The sequence below is a fragment of the Canis lupus genome, chromosome 12 (genome assembly GCF_003254725.2).
Source record: "Canis lupus dingo isolate Sandy chromosome 12, ASM325472v2, whole genome shotgun sequence".
Taxonomy (NCBI): domain Eukaryota; kingdom Metazoa; phylum Chordata; class Mammalia; order Carnivora; family Canidae; genus Canis; species Canis lupus.
The window spans coordinates 2,469,755-2,491,776 of record NC_064254.1 but is presented as its reverse complement, the minus strand read 5'-3'; the positions used below and the strand labels follow the sequence as shown (position 1 = coordinate 2,491,776).

At 41.2% G+C, this 22,022-nt stretch overlaps 1 protein-coding gene across 15 annotated transcripts in view; it reads left to right on the top strand.

Annotated features, from left to right (window-relative positions):
• Positions 1-22,022, top strand: part of LOC112641380 (HLA class II histocompatibility antigen, DO beta chain) — a 40,648-nt gene extending 18,626 nt beyond the window's left edge. For 4 of the 15 annotated variants that reach the window (XM_049091971.1, XM_049091972.1, XM_049091973.1 and 1 more), the window contains exons 12-16: positions 15,299-15,390; positions 19,028-19,218; positions 19,789-19,899; positions 20,159-20,190; positions 21,079-22,022. In XM_049091971.1, the coding sequence (XP_048947928.1) occupies positions 15,299-15,390; positions 19,028-19,218; positions 19,789-19,899; positions 20,159-20,190; positions 21,079-21,114 (462 nt within the window). In that variant the 3' untranslated portion in view covers positions 21,115-22,022. Of the gene's footprint in view, positions 1-15,298; positions 15,391-16,985; positions 17,014-18,289; positions 18,560-19,027; positions 19,310-19,788; positions 19,900-20,158 lie in introns of those variants that run through there. The other 11 variants (XM_049091979.1, XM_049091980.1, XM_049091976.1 and 8 more) reach the window with 11 other exon arrangements.

Sequence of the window (22,022 nt, the reverse complement as noted above, 5' to 3'; positions counted from 1 at the left end):
ATGATGATTGTCTTTCTCTGATTGACTTATTTCGCTCCGGTTCCATCCATGTCGATGTAAAATGGTAAGTATTTATCCTTTGTGATGGCTGAGTAATATTCCATCATGTGTATACACCACATCTCTTTTATCCATTCATATGTTGATGAACCTCTCAGCTCTTTCCACAGTTTGGCTATTGTGGACATTGCTGCTATGAACATTGGGGTGCAGGTGCCCATTGGATCACTACATTTGTATCTTTGGGGTAAATCCCTAGTAGTGTAATTGCTGGGTCATAGGGTAGCTCTATTTTTAACTTCTTGACGAACCTTCATGCTGTTTTCCAGAGTGGCTGCACCAGCTTGCATTCCCACCAGCAGTAGTAAGAAGGTCCCCTTTTCTCTACAACTTGACCAACATTTGTTGTTTCCTGTCCTATTAACCATTCTGACTGGTGTAAAGTGGTATCTCATTCTGGTTTTGATTTGTATTTCCCTGATGACAAGTGATGTGGAACATTTTTTCATGTGTCTGTTGCCCATTGTATGTCTTCTTTGGAGAAATATATGTTCATGTCCTCTGCCCATTTCTTTACTAGATTATTTGTTTTTTGGGTGTTGACTTTGATAAATTCTTTGTGGATTTTGGATACTAGTCATTTCTCTGATATGTCATTTGCAAATATCTTCTCCCATTCCGTAGGTTGCCTCTAAGTTTTGTTGACCGTTTCCTTTGCTGTGCAGAAGCTTTTTTGATCAAGTCCCAAGAGCTCATTTTTGCCTTCGTTTCCCTTGCTTTTGGAGACGTGTCTAACAGGAAGTTACTGCAACCGAGAGCAAAGAGGTTACTGCCTGCATTCTCCTCTAGGATTCTGAAAAATTCCTGTCTCACATTTAGGTCTTTCATCCATTTTGAGTTTATTTTTGTATGGTGTAAGAAAGTGGTCCAGTTTCATTCTTCTACATGTGGCTGTCCAATTTTCCCAGCACCATTTATTGAAGAGACTGTCTTTTTCCCACTGGATACTTTTTACTGCTTTATTAAAGATTAGTTGACCATAGAGTTGAGGGTCCATTTCTGGGTTCTCTAATTCTGATCCATTGATCTCTGTGTCTTTTTGTGCACTAGTACCATGCAGTCTTGATGATCACAGCTTTGTAATAGAGGTTGAAGTCTGGCATTGCGATGCCACCAGTTTTGGTTTTCTTTTTAACCTTCCTCTGGCTATTTGGGGTTTTTTTTTGGTTCCATACAAATTTTAGGAATATTTGTTCCAGCTCTGTGAAAAATGTTGATGGTATTTTAATAGGGGTTGCATTAAATGTATAGATTGATCTTGGTAGCTTAGACATTTAAATAATATTTATTCTTCCAATCCATGAGCATGGAATGTTTTTCCATTTCTTTGTATCTTCCTCAATTTCTTCCATAGGTGTTCTATAGTTTTTAGTGTACAGATCCTTTACCTCTTTGGTTAGGCATATTCCTAGGTATATTATGAATTTTCAGTGCAATTGTAAATAGGATTGATTCCTTAATTTCTCTTTCTTCAGTCTCAGTGTATAGGAATGCAACTTATTCCTGTGCATTGATTTTATATCCTGCCACATTGCTGAATTACTGTATGAATTCTAGCAATTTTGGGATAGAGTCTTTTGGATTTTCCTTGTAAAGTATCATGTTATCTACAAAGAGTGAGAGTTTGACTTCTCTGCTGATTTGAATTTTTATTTCTTTTTGATGTCTGATTGCTGAGGCTAGTACTTCTAGTACTATGTTGAATAACACTAGTGAGAATGGGCATCCCTGTCATGGTCCTGACCTTAGGGGAAAAACTCTGTTTTCCCCCATTGAGAATGATATTCACTGTGGGCTTTTAGTGATGGCTTTTATGATACTATGTTCCCTCTATCCCTACACTTTGAAGAGTTTTAATCAAGAAAGGATGCTGTACTTTGTCAAACGCTTTTTCTACATCAGCTGAGAGGATCATATGATTCTTGTCCTTTTATTAATGTGGTATATCATACATTGATTTGTGAATGTTGAACCACCCTTGAAGCCCAGGAATAAATTTCACTCGCTCTTGGTGAATAATCATTTTAATGTACTATTGGATCCTATTGGCTAGTATCTTGTTGAGTGTTTTGGCAACCATGTCATCAGGAACATGAGATCTTTGTCTGGTTATGGGATCAAGGTAATGCTGGCCTCATAGAATGAGTTTGGATGTTTTCCTTCCATTTCTATTTTTGGAAATAGCATCTTAACAATACGTATTATTTCTTTAAATGTTTGTTAGAATTCCCTGGGGAAGCCATCTGGCCCTGGACTCTTGCTTTTTGGGAGGTTTCTCATTGCTCCTTCAATTTCCTTGCTGGTTATATGTCTCTTCAGATTTTCTATTTCTTCCTGTTTCAATTTTGGTGGTTTCCAGGAATGCATCCATTTCTTTCAGAGTGCCTAATTTGTTGGCATTTATTTGCTCATAATATGTTTTTTTCTTTTTTTTAATTTTCTTTCTTTTAATAAATTAATTTTTTATTGGTGTTCAATTTACCAACATACAGAATAACACCCAGTGCTCATCCTGTCAAGTGTCCCCCTCAGTGCCTGTCACCCATTCACCCCCACCCCCAGCCCTCCTCCCCTTCCACCACCCCTAGTTCATTTCCCAGAGTTAGGAGTCTTTATGTTCTGTCTCCCTTTCTGATATTTCCCACACATTTCTTCTCCCTTCCCTTATATTCCCTTTCACTATTATTTATATTCCCCAAATGAATGAGAACATATAATGTTTGTCCTTCTCCGATTGACTTACTTAACTCAGCATAATACCCTCCAGTTCCATCCATGTTGAAGCAAATGGTGGGTATTTGTCATTTCTAATGGCGGAGTAATATTCCATTGTATACATAAACCACATCTTCTTTATCCATTCATCTTTCGATGGACACCGAGGCTCCTTCCACAGTTTGGCTATTGTGGACATTGCTGCTATAAACATCGGGGTGCAGGTGTCCCGGCGTTTCACTGCATCTGTATCTTTGGGGTAAATCCCCAACAGTGCAATTGCTGGGTCGTAGGGCAGGTCTATTTTTAACTCTTTGAGGAACCTCCACACAGTTTTCCAGAGTGGCTGCACCAGTTCACATTCCCACCAACAGTGTAAGAGGGTTCCCTTTTCTCCGCATCCTCTCCAACATTTGTGGTTTCCTGCCTTGTTAATTTTCCCCATTCTCACTGGTGTGAGGTGGTATCTCATTGTGGTTTTGATTTGTATTTCCCTGATGGCAAGTGATGCAGAGCATTTTCTCATGTGCGTGTTGGCCATGTCTATGTCTTCCTCTGTGAGAAGTCTCTTCATGTCTTTTGCCCATTTCATGATTGGATTGTTTCTTTGGTGTTGAGTTTAATAAGTTCTTTATAGATCTTGGAAACTAGCCCTTTATCTGATACGTCATTTGCAAATACCTTCTCCCATTCTGTAGGTTGTCTTTGAGTTTTGTTGACTGTATCCTTTGCTGTGCAAAAGCTTCTTATCTTGATGAAGTCCCAATAGTTCATTTTTGCTTTTGTTTCTTTTGCCTTCGTGGATGTATCTTGCAAGAAGTTACTATGGCCGAGTTCAAAAAGGGTGTTGCCTGTGTTCTCCTCTAGGATTTTGATGGAATCTTGTCTCACATTTAGATCTTTCCCATTTTGAGTTTATCTTTGTGTATGGTGAAAGGGAGTGGTCTAGTTTCATTCTTCTGCATGTGGATGTCCAATTTTCCCAGCACCATTTATTGAAGAGACTGTCTTTCTTCCAATGGATAGTCTTTCCTCCTTTATCAAATATTAGTTGACCATAAAGTTCAGGGTCCACTTCTGGGCTCTCTATTCTGTTCCATTGATCTATGTGTCTGTTTTTGTGCCAGTACCACACTGTCTTGATGACCACAGCTTTGAAGTACAACCTGAAATCTGGCATTGTGATGCCCCCAGCTATGGTTTCCTTTTTTAAAATTCCCCTGGCTATTCGGGGTCTTTTCTGATTCCACACAAATCTTAAAATAATTTGTTCTAACTCTCTGAAGAAAGTCCATGGTATTTTGATAGGGATTGCATTAAACGTGTACATTGCCTGGGTAACATTGACATTTTCACAATATTAATTCTGCCAATCCATGAGCATGGAATATTTTTCCATCTCTTTGTGTCTTCCTCAATTTCTTTCAGAAGCGTTCTATAGTTTTTAGGGTATAGATCCTTTCCCTCTTTGGTTAGGTTTATTCCTAGGTATCTTATGCTTTTGGGTGCAATTGTAAATGGGATTGACTCCTTAATTTCTCTTTCTTCGGTCTCATTGTTAGTGTATAGAAATGCCACTGATTCCTGGGCATTGATTTTGTATCCTGCTACGCTACCAAATTGCTGTATGAGTTCTAGCAATCTTGGCATGGAGGCTTTGGGTTTTCTATGTAGAGTATCATGTCATCGGCGAAGAGGGAGAGTTTGACTTCTTCTTTGCCAATTTGAATGCCTTTAATGTCTTTTTGTTGTCTGATTGCTGAGGCTAGGACTTCCAATACTATGTTGAACAGCAGTGGTGAGAGTAGGACATCCCCGTCTTGTTCCTGATCTTAGGGGAAAGGCTCCCAGTGCTTCCCCATTGAGAATGATATTTGCTGTGGGCTTTTTGTAGATGGCTTTTAAGATGTTGAGGAAAGTTCCCTCTATCCCTACACTCTGAAGAGTTTTGATCAGGAATGGATGCTGTATTTTGTCAAATGCTTTCTCTGCATCTAATGAGGGGATCATATGGTTCTTGGTTTTTCTCTTGCTGATATGATGAATCACATTGATTGTTTTACGAGTGTTGAACCAGCCTTGTGTCCCGGGGATAAATCCTACTTGGTCATGGTGAATAATTTTCTTAATGTGCTGTTGGTCCTATTGGCTAGTATCTTGTTGAGAATTTTTGCATCCATGTTCTTCAGTGATATTGGTCTGTAATTCTCCTTTTTGGTGGGGTCTTTGGTTTTGGAATTAAGGTGATGCTGGCCTCATAGAACGAATTTGGAAGTATTCCATCTCTTTCTATCTTTCCAAACAGTTTTAGTAGAATAGGTATGATTTCTTCTTTAAACGTTTGATAGAATTCCCCTGGGAAGCCATCTGGCCCTGGACTCTTGTGTCTTGGGAGGTTTTTGATGACTGCTTCAATTTCCTCCCTGGTTATAGGCCTGTTCAGGTTTTCTATTTCTTCCTGTTCCAGTTTTGGTAGTTTGTGGCTTTCCAGGAATGCGTCCATTTCTTCTAGATTGCCTAATTTATTGGCGTATAGCTGTTCATAATATGTTTTTAAAATCGTTTGAATTTCTTGGTGTCGGTAGTGATCTCTCCTTTCTCATTCATGATTTTATTAATTTGAGTCTTCTCTCTCTTCTTTTTAATCAGGTTGGCTAATGGTTTATCTATCTTATTAATTCTTTCAAAGAACCAACTCCTGGTTCTGTTGATCTGTTCCACAGTTCTTCTGGTCTCGATTTCATTGAGTTCTGCTCGAATTTTAATTAACTCTCTTCTTCTGCTGGTCATAGGGTCCATCTGCTGTTTTTTCTCTAGCTCCTTTATGTGTAAGGTTAGCTTTTGTATTTGAGTTCTTTCCAGTTTTTGTATGGATGCTTGTATTGCGCTGTATTTCCCCCTTAGGACTGCTTTTGCTGCATCCCAAAGATTTTGAACGGTTGTATCTTCATTCTCATTAGTTTCCATGAATCTTTTTAATTCTTCCTTAATTTCCTGGTTGACCCTTTCATCTTTTAGCAGGATGGTCCTTCACCTCCACGTGTTTGAGGTCCTTCCAAACTTCTTGTTGTGATTTAGTTCTAATTTCAAGGCATTATGGTCTGAGAATATGCAGGGGACGATCCCAATCTTTTGGTATTGGTTCAGACCCGATTTGTGACCCAGTATGTGGTCTATTCTGGAGAAAGTTCCATGTGCACTTGAGAAGAATGTGTATTCAGTTGAGTTTGGATGTAAAGTTCTGTAGATATCTGTGAAATCTATCTGGTCCAGTGTATCATTTAAAGCTGTCGTTTCTTTGGAGATGTTGTGCTTAGAAGACCTATCGAGGGTAGAAAGAGCTAGATTGAAGTCACCAAGTATAAGTGCATTATTATCTAAGTATTTCTTCACTTTTGGTTATTAATTGGCTTAAATATTTGGCAGCTCCCACATTCGGGGCATATATATTGAGGATTGTTAAGTCCTCTTGTTGGATAGATCCTTTAAGTATGAGATAGTGTCCCTCTTCATCTCTCACTACAGTCTTCGGGGTAAATTTTAGTTTATCTCATATAAGGATGGCTACCCCTGCTTTCTTTTGAGGACCATTTGAATGGTAAATGGTTCTCCAACCTTTTATTTTCAGGCTGTAGGTGTCCTTCTGTCTAAAATGAGTCTCTTGTAGACAGCAAATAGATGGGTCCTGCTTTTTTATCCAGTCTGAAACCCTGTGCCTTTTGATGGGGTCATTAAGCCCGTTCATGTTCAGAGTTACTATTGACAGATATGAGTTTAGTGTCATCATGATATCTATGCAGTCCTTGTTTTTGTGGATTGTTCCACTGAAGTTCTTCTTAAAGGGGGATTTTAAGAGTCCCCCTTAAAATTTCTTGCAGAGCTGGTTTGGAGGTCACATATTCTTTCAGTTTCTGCCTGTCTTGGAAGCTCTTTATCTCTCCTTCCATTTTGAATGAGAGCCTTGCTGGATAAAGTATTCTTGGTTGCATGTTCTTCTCATTTAGGACCCTGAATATATCCTGCCAGCCCTTTCTGGCCTGCCAGGTCTCTGTGGAGAGGTCTGCTGTTACCCTAATATTCCTCCCCATAAAAGTCAGGGATTTCTTGTCTCTTGCTGCTTTAAGGATCTTCTCTTTATCTTTGGAATTTGCAAGCTTCACTATTAAATGTCGAGGTGTTGAACGGTTTTTTATTGATTTTAGGGGGGGATCTCTCTATTTCCTGGATCTGAATGCCTGTTTCCCTTCTCAGATTAGGAAAGTTTTCAGCTAGGATTTGTTCAAATACATATTCTGGCCCTCTGTTGCTTTCGGCACCCTCGGGAACCCCAATTACACGTAGGTTTTTCTTCCTCAGGCTGTCGTTTATTTCCCTTAATCTGTCTTCATCGTCTTTTAATTGTCTGTCTCTTTTTTCCTCAGTTTCCTTCTTTGCCATCAACTTGTCTTCTATGTCACTCACTCGTTCTTCCACCTTGTTAACCCTCGTCGTTAGGACTTCTAGTTTGGATTGCATCTCATTCAATTGATTTTTAATTTCTGCCTGATTGGATCTAAATTCTGCAGTCATGAAGTCTCTTGAGTCCTTTATGCTTTTTTCTAGAGCCACCAGTAGCTGTATAATAGTGCTTCTGAATTGGCTTTCTGACATTGAATTGTAATCCAGATTTTGAAACTCTGTGGGAGAGAGGACTGTTTCTGATTCTTTCTTTTGAGGTGAGGTTTTCCTTCTAGTCATTTTGCTCAGTGCAGAGTGGCCAAAAACAAGTTGTATTGGGAAAAGGAGAAAAAGAGAGAGAGAAGGAAAGAAAAGAGAAAAAGAAAAAAGAAAAAAGGAAGAAAAAAAGGAAAAGAGAGAAGAAAAAGAGAAAGAAAAAGAAAGAAAGGAAAAAAATGGTGGGGGAAGCAATCAGAAATCAAAAAGAAAAAAAAAAAACAACACATGGGGGAGTATCTTCTGATTCTGTGTACTTTAAGTCCCTTGACTTCCCCTGGAACTTGTCCGTCTAGCTGGTCTTCTGGGGGAGGGGCCTATTGTGCTGATTTTCAGGTGTTAGCACTTGGGGGAGCTGCTCTGCCCCCTGCCTCGTGCAGGGCTCAGTGGGGTTTGTTTACCCCGTGAGGCCCCAGGAGGAACAACCCCAGTGGCGGCGCCCAGTTTTGGAGCCCTGGATTCAGCTCCCCCAGTAACTCCGGAGCTCTCCATCTGCAGGGCCTGGAGGCTCCGGGGCGGGGCCGCTGATCTGCTCAGCTCGGGGCAGGAGCGTCCTCGCTGTCCTGGGCCCTCCCGGACTCTGCCTGTCCCGGGGGAGGCCGGATCCTGGGCTGTGTCCTGGCGTCCTGTGCTCCGGGGCCAGCGCTGTTGGATTCGCGCTCCCGGGCCGCGCAACCCCCTCCGCGGAGCCGCCCCCGAGCCCCCCGAGCTGCTCCCGCCCCGCAGCCCCCTCCGCGGAGCCGCCCCCAAGCCCCCGAGCTGCTCCGGGTCCCCCGTGCGCGCTGCAGCCCTTAGGGAGCTCGGCGCACTCTCCCGGGGCGCAGGTGTCTGTTAGTGTCCCCGGGAGCCCGAGGGCATCCCCGCCCTCCTGGGTCCTGCTCCACCTCCCCGTGGGCCCCTTTCCGCCCGGGAAGGTCGGTGCAGCTCCTGCTCCTCCGGGACGGGGCTCTCCTGTCCTGGGGACACTCGCCCCGGCCTCAGCCCGGCTCCTCGCGGGGCCCCTCCCCCTTGGAGGCCTTTTGTTTCTTTATTTCTTTTTCCCCGTCTTCCTACCTTGATAGAAGCGCGAACTCTTCTCACTGTAGCGTTCCAGCTGGTCTCTCTTTAAATCTCAGGCTGAATTTTTAGATTTTCAGGATGATTTGAAGATTTTCTAGGTAATTTGGTGGGGACGGGTGACTTGGGGACCCTCCTCTTCCGCCATCGTGCCCCTCCTACAGCTCATAATATGTTCTTAAAATTGTTTGTATTTCTTTGGTGTTGGTCGCAATCTCTCCTCTTTCATTCATGGTTTTAATTTAGGTCCTTCCTCTTTTCTTTGTAATAAGTCTGGCTAGGGATTTATTGATTTTATTAATTCTTTCCAAGAACCAGCTTCTAGTTTCGTTGATCTGTATTACTGTTCTTCTTGTTTCTACTTCATTGATTTCCACTCTAATTTTTATTATTTCTCTTCTGCTGGGTTTAAGTTTTATTTGCTGTTCCCTCTCCAGCTCCTTTAGATTAAATGTATGGTTAGCTTGAGTATTTGAGATTTTTCTAATTTTTGAGAAAGGCTTGTATTGCAATATACTTTCCTCTTAGGACTGCCTTTGCTGTATCTCAAGGCTTTGAACAGTTGTGATTTCATTTTCATCCATTTCCATTAATTTTTAAGACTCTTCTTTAATTTCCTGGTTGACCCATTCATTCTTTAGTAGAATGCTCTATAACCTCCAAGTGTTTGTGTTCCTTTCAAATTTCCTTTTGTGATTGAGTTCCAGTTTCAAAGCATTGTGGTCTGAAAATATGCAGGGAATAATCTTTTGGTATTAGTTGAGACCTGATTCATGACCCAATATATGATCTATTCTGCAGAATGTTCCATGCACACTCTGGAAGAATGTGTATATATATATATATATATATAATTATATATAGAATATATATATTCTATATATAGAATATAGAAGAATGTGTATATATATAATATATATACATATATTAAATATATATGTGTGTATATATATATTTATTCATAGAGACACACACACACACACAGAGAGGCAGAGACACAGGCAGAGGGAGAAGCAGGCTCCATGCAGGGAGCCCGACGTGGGACTCGATCCCGGGTCTCCAGGATCACGCCCTAGGCTGCAAGTGGCACTAAACCACTGCGCCACCGGGGCTGCCCAAAAATGTGTATTCTTTTACTGTAGGATAAAATACTGTGAAGTCTGTCTGGTCTAGTGTGTCATTCAAAGTCCTTGTTTCCTGGTTGATTTTTTGCTTAGATGATCTGTCCAGTGCAGTGAACGGGGTGTTAAAGTCCTCTAATATTATTGTATTATTATCAATATATCAATAAAAATTTTTTAAGATGGTTATATTTTTTTAAAAAAATATTTTATTTATTTATTCATGAGAGAGAGAGGCAGACACAGGCAGAGGGAGAAGCAAGCTCCATGCAAGGAGCCTTCACTATCTCTGTGAAGGGTTATTATTATGATTCTCTCTCTATTCTTCCCTTTTTTCTCTTTCTCTCTACCCACCTCGCCATCACCATGCACTGACACAGACATTCACAGGGCTTAGAAAACTGACTCATGGGGTGCCTGGGTGGCTCAGTTGGCTAGGTGTCTGCCTTTGGCTCTGGCCATGGTCCTGGGGTCCTGGCATAGAGCCCTGTGTTGGGCTCCCTGCTTAGCGGATGTCTGCTTCTCCCTCTGCTTCTGCCCTTTGCTTGTACTCTCTCTCTCTCTCTCTCTCAAATAAATAAATAAATAAATATCTTCTAAAATTAAAAAAACCTGACTCACAATGTATGATCAATAAATATTAGCTATTATGATCATGATGTAGTTAAGTCAGATTTTAGAGTTTATGAGCCTTAGACATGTTCACACCAGAAGTAGAAAAGAACAACCTTCCTAACTTTTTGGTTCAGCATTCACATCCTCCAGTGTCCCCTCAGCATCTCTTGCCATCTATCAACTCTTTCTCTTCCTCTAAATCCACAGACAAGCACACCTTTTATCTGTGTTTTCTAGGCCTCACTCTTTCTTCTCTCCTCAAGATCTCTCTCTCATCCTTGAGAGAAAGGGCTGAAGACCAACTACAGTATTGCCTGCAGATAAGATAATAAGCTCATCGTTAAATCTCAATAAGCATGCAGAATGAAGCAAAACAAGTACAGAAAAAAAACAACAACAACCATATACTTAATAATGCCTTATAGAAAATACAAACTAACCCAATGTAAAGGAAAGAAAATTAATGATTGCCTGGAAGGCTGGAGAAGGCAGAGATTATATGAGCACAAAGTAAATGTGGGTGACAGATAAATTGATTTTCACAATGTAGTTTCATGACTTTATACATGTAAAAACTTATCAAATTGTTAACATTAGATAAGTGCACTTTGTTGCATGTCAATTACACAAATTATACCTTAAAAGAGCTTTCAAAAGTATTCCAAAATACAAGCCCAGGTGTCCCTCTTTCAAAAGCTTAGAAAATTAGGTTGGCAACCCTATATGGACACTACCGTCTCTTTTCTCATGCCCTGGGAGGAGCATTCTTGCCTCAGTGGCAGCATGCCGTCTCATGCCTTTGCTGCTTCTGATAATCTCCATGTCAGAGTCTCATTCACTTAGCTTCAAGTAAAATATTTTTCTCCACTTCCAGATGAGATAAAATAACATGGGAAAGACTAAGGCCGGTGTGAGTAAGAAGAAGAGAGGAAGTTAAAGCTCTGTGGCTTGAGCTTCCTCTGATTGTCACCTTTTCAATCAGCTCTACATGTGCCCTCACAAATGGGAGCAACACAACCATTCACCTCTAGAAGATGTACCCACAGTCATGGGTCCTATACTCTGTGGACAGAGTCTCCCAGTTTTGCCTGTGCTCAGGCCTCTAACTCATGAATATTCAAGTATACCTGAGGGATGTGGAGGGGCAGGTCAACAATCTTATTCTCGTCCTATATTAGTTAGGATAAGTTAGGCCAAGCTGTGGTAACAGCCCTTAGAGCCTTAAACAAGCAAAACTTTTTTCTCATTCATATAACATCCATTGTGGGTTTGGGTGATTCTCTAGGGCTTCTCCTCTTTATGATAACTCTGCTAATTAGCTCATTGCTTTTATATTCTGATTCTACTATTTCAATACAAGGTTGTTTTGGTTGACTTGGCAAGGGAAAAAGAGAAAAGTCATGCAAGGGTAGCTAAAATCTTTGTCTAAGAACCTTTTTATTCACTAACTATTGTCTAGAACTAGTCACATAGTTCTGGGAAACTAGGAAATACAATTTTCCATGTGCCCAGGAAGTAGAAGATATTGGTGAACACTAGTGATGTCTTCCACACCTCCTCATCTTTTTCCAGGAGAAGGAATTATTATTTTGATTGGTCAGATTCCAGGACAGGGCATATTTACTCAAAGTGCAAGGGCCACAGTACTTAAATGTATGTAGTTACATTTCACTTTTTTTCTGAATCCTATTTTTGCCATCTTGAACAGAGCTCCTTTGTGACCCAAACTATTACTCTTATGTTGGGGAGTTCTTAGTCCTTCAGAATTTATAGCTGGCTAGTGGTACAAGTGGGATTTAAGAGGGAACATGAGAACTTACTTGGGCCTCATGCTTCAGAGAAGTTTACCATAAAACCTTCTGTTGGGGTATTAGAGAGTTGACCAATTAACAATAGAGTCAGTCTTTAATTTACAAGTTGGTATTACTACTTATGGGTAGAGATTTCCTGAGGGCATCCAAGCATATTTGGCAAAGCATAACTCAAGTATTCCTGGGTGTTCTGGTCAACTACCATCATAATCCTACCTTACATACCCATCAAAGCATGTGTGTTCTCTTAAGGAAATGAAAAAAAAAACCCCATATATTTTCCCATTTAAAAAAATATTTTATTTATTTATTCATGAGAGACACAGAGAGAGAGAGAGAGAGAGAGAGAGAGAGAGTGACAGAAAGAGACAGAGGCAGAGACATAGGCAGAGGGAGAAGCAGGCTCCATGCAGGAAGCCTGATGTGGGACTTGATCTATCCCCGGACTCCAGGATCACAGCCTGAGCTGAAGGCAGGCACTCAACTGCTGAGCCCCCCAGGCATCCCTATCTGTTCCTATTCAATGAAGTAGTATGCATGTATTTACTTATTGCAGACAATTAGGAATTTGAAAGAATCCAGATAAACTTTTTGTTTCACTGTTTATCTGCTTTCTATTTGTCCACATGTACTGGGTATTCCAAATTCTAAAAATCTCTGCTTGTTATGTCACTTGTATCAACTATCAACTTTATCATGAACTCTATATTAAGCTAAAATGTACTCTTTTTATGTACCCAGACATTGCCAAATTCATCTCATTCCTTCTGACATCACAGTGGATTGTTTCCTTGTCACTTTGCTTAGGCTATATATTTCTTGAGAACAAGGAACATGTCTGTGTCATTACTGCATAACCCATAATATTGGTCATAGATGACTGTGTGCTAAATAAATAAAAATGTACTTATAGACTACTTTGGTTAAAAAGATTTTCTTCCAACTCCTTTCTAGCAGAAGGTTTTGCCTTGTCCTAACTGGAGTCCATTGAAGTCATACAACTAGAACTTCCTCACTCCCCTCTTTCTTGCTTCCAATCCCCCTGTCTTCAGTCTAGTTGCTGAACAAGTGCTCCTTTTTATAACCAGGTCTGACAATCTCTTTGGATTCCATTAGGAATTCTGGAGGTAATTTCTCTTTTCTTCTCTTTTTTATCTTCAATTTCTCCCATGTACAGATGCCTTCTACTTGACTGAGAAACTCATTAAGGTCCTTCCTTTTTTTTTTTTCTTTCTATTTCAAGGTTTTATTTAAATTCTAGTTAGTGGGGTGCCTGAGTGGCTCAGTGGTTGAACATCTGCCTTCGGCTCAGGTCGTGATCCTGGAATACTGTGATCGAGTCCCGCCTCGGGATCCCTACATGGATCCTGCTTCTCCCTCTGCCTGTGTCTTTGCCTGTCTCTCTGTGTCTCTCATGAATAAATAAATAAATCTTTAAAAAATAATTCTAGCTGGTTAACATATAGTATAATATTGGTTTCAGGAGCAGAATTTAGTGATTAATTACATATACCACTCAGTGCTCATCACAAGTGCCCTCCTTAATACCCATCCCCCATTTCGCTGTTGAGGTTTTTCTTTTTTATTTATTTATTTATTTATTTATTTATTTATTTATTTATGATAGTCACACAGAGAGAGAGAGAGAGGCAGAGACATAGGCAGAGGGAGAAGGAGGCTCCATGCACTGGGAGCCCGACGTGGGATTCGATCCGGGTCTCCAGGACCACGCCCTGGGCCAAAGGCAGGCGCCAAACCGCTGCGCCACCCAGGGATCCCTGTTAAGGTTTTTCTTAAAGGTAACTTTACTTTTGTGTGGCTTTTCATTCAAGGTAAATACCATCTTTTCCCTTGTTTTCACTTTATATTCTTTTTTAAAAAGATTTTATTTATTTATTTAGTCATGAGAGACACACAGAGAGAGGCAGAGACACAGGCAGAAGGAGAAAGAGGAGAAACAGGCTCCTTTAGGGGAACCGGATGTGGGACTGGATCCCAGGACCCCAGGATCACAACCTGAGCCAAGGGCAGATGCTCAACCACTGAGCCACCCAGGTGCTGCTTCACTTCACATTCTTGAAGGGCTGTTTATATCTGCTGCCTTCATTTCAAATACTCAATGTCCTACTGAAGGTTGTTGGTGCTCCACTAATTATAAAACACAATAATGCTTCTTATATTTTATCCTCTTGAACATTTTTCTTTTCCTCTTGAACATTTTTAAAGAGACTTTATTTGGGGTACTTGGATGGCTCAGTACTTGAGCATCTGCCTTTGGCTCAGGTCCTGATCCCGGGGTTCTAGGATGGAGTCCCTCATCAGGCTTCCTTCAGGGAGCCTACTTCTCCCTCTGCCTGTCTCTACCTCTCTCCGTGTCTCTCATGAATAAGTAAATGAACTCTTTTAAAAAATGATTTTATTTATTTACTTGAGAGAGAGAGAGAGAGACTGCACAAGTGAGAGGGGTAGAGGGAGAAAGGGAATCTAAGCAGACTCCATGCTGAGTGAGAAGCCCAACTCAGGGCTCGATCCCAGAACCTTGCAATCATGACCTGAGCCAAAGGCAGATGCTTAACTGACTGAACCACATTGAGTTCAATGTTCTTGAACATTTTTGCAGCATTTTATTCTGTTGAGAATCTTCTCTTTATTTTCTTTTCTGTGGCCCTCTCTTGGTTTATAGGAAATCATACTCTCCAGGTGGTTCTCAATCTCTTCTATATCTTCTCTGATAATCCCTTCATTAAATCCCCTTGAGGCAAATGCTTCAGAATCATGTCTACCTTCTTCTTTATTTGCACACTCTGTTGGCAATGTCAACCATAGAAGAGGCTTGTTGGTTAAAAAATAGAATGCATAGTAAACAATCTACATGGTTCTTCTAGGACCACATACTATGTACACTATTTAAAACATTTTTGTCTCACAGCCCATTTTCCACACACACATTAAACTACCATCAGTAATTCTGCAGGTAAACAATTCTTGAGTGATATACATGACTTTATGAGAGTAGTCTACCCAGCACCTAATGATGCAAAACTCTTCTATCATGATTGGTTATCAGTGTGAAGAGTTTCCAATCCTGGGGAAGCCAGAAAGGTATTCATACTCTTAATAAATATTTTTGACTGAGTTTTGAGGGGGTAAGCCCCATTTTGAAGAAGTTGATGACTTTACTGTTTAATTTTTTGTTTTTCCTTCCAGAATGGGTTCTGGGTGGGTTCCATGGATGCTGGCTCTGTTAGTGAATGTAACTGGATTGGATTCTTCCATGACTCAAGGCAGAGACTCTCCAGGTAAGAGCAGAGCAATTTTTTCCCAGGTATGTATGCAAGAATTGGCATGGAGGATGGATGCTTTTCCCTGTAGGTCCAGGCTGCAGCCCAGACTGGAACTGGCTTCTGGTTTCAAAGTGTTATTCCTTTTGAAATTCAGATATGCCTTCCCTCTTTACCACACACAATGGACTGCTGGAAAAAGGGAACATCCTGCAGCAGAGCCTCAGCTTCAAGGAGTAGGGTAGCAGGAAGAAGGGAAACATTTTGTCTTGCTTAGGGTCCTTATAATATCAGTGTCAGTCTCAAGAACTGTATAAACTGGGGGCAGTCTGAGAATAGTCATAATTCTTCCAACAGGAGTTGCTCTGATGATTGCAACTCTTTTTATGTCTATCCAACTGAGATACATGTGGACCAAAGAAATTGGATACAAAGATTTATTCTTTTGGCATTTATTAACCCCAGCTTTGAGTAATAAGAGAAGTTCAATGCATTATGCCTTCCTTAGGTTCCTGGATATGTGTATTTATTGCTGTTATTTTTCTAGCCAAGGAGATGGGCTGCACGAATATGAGACAGTATTACACCCTGAAAACATACTTATCAGTAGAAAACAGGATATAATGCATTAAAAACAGAGGCTGTTTGAATGTCAAGGTCTCATTAAACACAAAAGAGGAACAAACCTGGGAGGGCAGGGTGGGTAGGAGACGATGGTTATTCTCCTAGAATAGAAACCTCTCTGAGCTTACAATGTCCGTTAAAGAACAGGTCTTAACACAGACACAGATCTGACACCCAGATAATTTTCTTTTTCTGATTTAAACTGTTAGAAGGAAGAACATTGGAGGTTACAGCTGACTTTAGCTGCTAAGTGCTGATCCAGGAAGGATGCTGTAGTAGTCCTTAACGCTCAGCTCATTAGTTCCTGGAGGAGGCCTCTGAATTTAGAAATGAAAGCAAATTTACAACTCGGGGTCGTTAACGATTATCCTCATACCACTTCTTCAGGGAGATCTTTTCTGACCAACCTACATTATCAACCCATTTGAGTTTCCTTTTAGTATTGTTGTTCTCGAGTGCATACAGAGAATTGCGTCAGTCTTACCCAGTGGGTTCACAGCACTTTGCAATCATTTGTTGGTCCAAGAAAGGACTCTCTCCTCTTTCCTGGTCTGTATTTCCACTCTCTCCTTTCCTTACAATTCCATTCTAATGTGTCTGATGTAACTTTAACTATGAGGCTGGCCTGTAAGGATATTCAGAATTGTTTTTCATGTGTATTTTAAAATTTTAATAAATGTCATTGTACATTGAACCAAATTCTGCTTCTTTTGTCACTTAACACTATGCTTTTGAGCTCAGCTTCAGTGTTGTTTGCAAGGGAAAGCAGGTCAGGGAGGGTAAGTGGCTCTGTGTAAAACTGCTAGATATAAAACTAGAACTAAGATCAATGGAAACTTAACCCAGGACCATTTACCAATTTGTCACTTAGAATTTTTCAGATCTTCAAATCTATGACAGATATCATTGTGTCTCTGTCCATTCTGGCTGCTGTAGCAAAATACCACAGACTGGATGGCTTATAAACAACAGAAATTTATCTCTCACAGTTCTGGAGGCTAGGAAGTCCAAGATGAAGGCATCAGCATGGCTGTGTTCTGGTGAAGACTGTCTTCCTGGAGAAGGTGGTACCTTCTTCCTGTGTCCTCATGTGGTAGGAGGGGCTTGGGGTCTCTATGGAGCCTCCTTTATAAGAGCTAACCCCATTCATGAGAGAGGGCTCCAACCCGCTGACCCAAGCACTTCTTAAAAGCACCTCCTGCTGATAATATCACCTTTAGGGGTCAGGATTTCAACACATGAATTTGCGGGGAGGGGCCCAAACACTCAGACTGTGTACTCAGTGAATAAGAATTATACTTTTTCTTACCAACAAGGACAGATTACATAATTTTTGAGTGTTAAATTACATTGAAGAACATAAGCAGAGTAGACACTATGAAGAAATATATAGCTCAAACTAATCCCTATCAACATTAGTAAGGTGCTCCGAAAGTAGAAAATCATAATGGACAATGTAGTGGCCATGTTTCATGTAAAAACCCCCAAAGAAGGTTTAAGCTAACCAGGTATTCCCATGTCACCATGTTGTTGTAGCTACTGGAATGGTAGATATAGTGCCAATGATGCTGATGATAATATTAATCTTTGAGCCATGGGTTAGTATTATTTTACTTCACACCAACAAAACTAATGAAATCATTACCTTAGCCAACAGAGGGGTGAGCTCTTTAAGTAAAAGTGCAAAGGGAAAGGTCCAAAAATAAAGGAATTCTTGGAGAAAACCCATAGTGAGTGAAAAGTAGGATGGGAGTTAATTTCACATCAAATGTATACCTAGTCTGTATTTCTTTTCAACCCCCTACCCCCATCACTCCTTCACTTCACTCCAGATGGAATGTATAGAATGAACTTGCTAAGGACAAGAGTACCGTTGAATTATTTCATTTTGGGATGGATGGTTCTGACTTGATAACAAAGGGAAGTAAAAACCTTGGGTTTCTGAAAACTTGGCTTGGAGAAACCAGCATAGGGTCAGCAAAACAATGGTCAAGAAATCTTTGTGGAATGAATATTTATGTCTCTTGGAACTCCCTCTTTGGCTTGCCTTTTTTGGGTTACATGTCTTCTGTTTGGCTGGCCTGGTAGGATGGATGTCAGGCTTCTTTCCACAATGGGTGTGCCTTTGCTAAATGGAACTGGAGTGGGACTCAGGAGAGAAGAGGATACTTTGAACTATTTACTGAGGTCAAAAGGCCTCCTCTCAAATCCATGTGATCTGGCATAATTTACTATGTATGGGTTTCTTAAAGGTGGAGGTTGGTTTATAGTTTTTTTTGCTGTTGTTTTCCAGAAGATTTTGTGATTCAGGCAAAGGCTGACTGTTACTTCATCAATGGAACAGAGAAGGTGCAGTTTGTAGTGAGATTCATTTTTAACCTGGAGGAGTATGCACGTTTTGACAGCCACGTGGGAATGTTTGTGGCATTGACAGAGCTGGGGAAGCCTGATGCTGAGCTCTGGAACAGTCAGCCGGGTATATTGGAGAGGAGTAGAGCTTCTGTGGATTTACTCTGCAGGCATAACTACGAGCTCGGTGCACCCTTCACTGTGGGGAGAAAAGGTGAGGTGGAAGGTGAAGTCTGGTGGGGTTCAGGAATCTCCCACACATGAACCTGATCATGGGCTTTACTTCCTGTGATAGGCAATTTCCAGCTTCAGAATAAATGACTTATGAGCAGGGGATTCTGGGCATATGTTCTGTCCCCAGTTGCGATTCACTCATTATCCTCACAGGTCAGGTCACTTTGGTCTTGGTCCCAGACCCCCAAAGTTCTCAAGAATGTTAAGGACCAGTGGGGTCTCAAATAGAAGGGGTAATTGTGGGAGTATCTGATAAGGCCTAACTCCTCCTTGAGGTCCTGACATACCCAGTTTCTGACTCTTGGGGGCAGACATTTCCTTACCTTTTCCAGTTTCTACTTGGGTGATGTGAGAAGGAGATTAGGGGCAGAGGTAGTCTCTCAAAGAACTTCTGTCCTGGCATGGTGGTTTTCCTTCACAGTGTCTCATTTTTTTTCTCCTTTCCCAGTACAACCAGAGGTGACAGTGTATCCAGAGAGGACCCCATCCATGCAGCACCACAATCTGCTGCTCTGCTCTGTGACAGGTTTCTATCCAGGAGACATCAAGATCAAGTGGTTCCGGAATGGGCAGGAGGAGAGAGTTGGGGTCATGTCCACTGGCCTTATCAGGAATGGAGACTGGACCTTTCAGACAATGGTGATGCTGGAAATGACTCCTGAACTTGGAGATGTCTACACCTGCCTTGTTAATCATCCCAGCTTGCTGAGCCCTGTTTCTGTGGAGTGGAGTGAGAATCAGATTCTTGTACTCTCTGGGTTCGACTCAGAGTGATGATGACTTAGCACAGGGCCTTGTGTGACCTCTGCATTCATCTTGGTCCCAACACTTTTGCTTCTTTCCCCTGATTTGAGGGAGTCCATGGAAATTGGGGTCTTTGGGTTAGGGGAGGAGAAGACATGGTGGATAGCTATCCTTGTATCTTCCAAGAAAGAAGGAGATCTAACCACCTCATCACTTATTTCCAGCTGTGAGAAGTAGTATCCTCTAATACTTTGTCTTAGTATGTTAGGGGCCATTCTTGTGGGCTGCAAGATTCAGTAACAGAAACTTCCATGGGGGCAAACCTTGGCTTCAAAGAACCATTTCTAAATGTATTTCTTCTCTAGATAGCATTTGATTTTGTGTCCAGTACAGGCTCTGGGATTCCAGGAAGGCACATCAAATATTGGGAGCTTTTTTACTAATTTTAAGACCTGTTTCCCACAGGAGCTCAGTCCACATATTCTTGGAGAAAGATGCTCAGTGGAATTGCAGCCTTCCTGCTTGGGTTGATCTTCCTTCTGGTGGGGACTGTCATCTGCCTCAGGGCTCAGAAAGGTACCTGAGCCTCTCAGGAGTATCCTGCCCCTTGCCCTGTGGCTTCTCCCACTCCCACTTCCCCTAACTTCAAAGATATGAGACAGGGAAAGCTGATTGTACTTCTCAGGGATCACCAGGATAGTCTTTTCTGAAGCCAGAGATATTTCAGGGGGTCTGCAGAAATGGCATTCTGATATTTCAGGTCATCACCCTCCCTTCAGGATAATCACAACATTGGTTCTAACAAGGGCATTCTGTTTCTTTCCTCTCATTCTAGGATATGTGGAGACTCAGTTTTCTGGTGATGAGGTAATGTCTTTTTCCTTCTCTTTGGATGGCTGATTGTTCTCCCAGTGCTTTAGCCAGAGGGAGATGTCTTGGGGGTAGGATGTGAGGGCGGCTGTGGCTGGGTGTCACTGGGTGCTGAGTCTCTGGAATGGGAGAGTGCGGGCCCTCCTGAGACTCTGATCACTGTCCCTGCAGATCTCAAGAGCAGTTCCTTCACCATAGCCATGCTAGGTTCCCAACCAAAGCTTCCTGCCCCGGAGCCTGAAGTAGTACTGAGAGGCTTGAGCCCTGGACTACATAAGGGGCACTCATGAGGTCAAGGTTCTGGAGCAGCTTGCACGAGGCCTTGGAGAGTCCTGACCAGATTCTGGAGTTCTGTGTTCTGAGATTATGCTTCTCTCACTCTTCTGTCCTTCTTCCTCTTACTTGTGTCATTAATCTCTGTTTCCAAGGACAGCATGCAGAAATTCCCCCCAGAGCTGGCTCCTGAGAGCCCCAAACTGCATAGTTCCTGTGGTCCAACCCTAACCCTGTGAGTTATCTTCACATCTTCCTCTTTCCACTCTAGAAGACAAATGCTCAGAGGCACTGTTTCCTATTGACTGTTTTTTTTAATGAATATTTTTATTGTTAATAAAACGGAAATGAAGATAACCACACAAAATGTAGAATTTAATGAATTATTGAAGGGAAAAACCCTGAAATCACCACTCAGATCAAGAAATAGAACTTACCAGCCCTGCAAGAGTCTGCATGTGCCTCAGACCCATCAAACCCCTCACCCTCCTCTCAAAAGCAATCCTATTCTGACTGTCAGACTAACCACTTGTATTATTTTATTCCCTATTCACTCAGGTATGAATTCATGATAGCATAGCTTAGTTGTCTTTTATGTTTCATACTTTACAGGTTTCTCCTGCATCCCTTTCCTCCTGGGATGATTAATATTTTGAAAAGCCTGGAGCATTTGACCTGCAGAGTTTCCCACAGTCTGGATTTTACCAATTGCACGCACCTGGTGCAGTTTAGCATGTCCTTCCATTCTCTGCAGTTTCTGCAAGTTGGCAACTGGATGCAGAGGCTGGATACAGTTAGATTTAATCTCTTTGGCAAGTCTGCAGGTGGCAGTGTGTTTTTTCATCATGAGGTACACACTGTCCAGTTGTGTCTTTTTTAATGCTACCATCACTGTTAGTGCTCCTTGCCTAGACCCTTTCCTTCACTGGGTCTGCAGAATGAGGATATCCTCATTCTGTCATTCCTTCTTCATTTGTATGCTTTATTGCTTCTGTAAGGAGACACTTCCCTTCATTTACTGGTGGGTTGCCCAGTGATACAGTGGAAAGAAAAGATCAGTGTTTAACTTTTTCCCTTTATTCATTTTCAAGTTAATGAATTTGGTTCCTACTGTTATCCTAAGGCGAGCAGCTAGGTTTTACTTTTTATTTTTATTTTTTGTATCATTATAAATTCAAAGATTTGAATGTATTTGATGGCTTTTAGCTCACGGTAGTTTTTAGCAATGAGTTTAATAGTATCATCTTAGGTGCACGGAAACTTCTTCAAGTGGCTCCCAAGTCCTTTTGACACAAATCTTTGGTAGTTTCTTTGTTTTCTGTTATATGACAAGATGTTCCAGGTTTATTCTGTATGTTTCCTGCCCAGAACTGCAATCAGCCATTGTTTTAGAAAGCCCTGGCTTATTTTAATAGGAAATGTCACTAAAACCATAAAGACATCACTATATCAAGTCTTTCTGGTGGAAATATAAATGTTTATGTGCAATATTCATATTTATAGAAGTATAAAGTTTATATATGTATAAATAAAAAATCAATCTCTTCTGTATTACA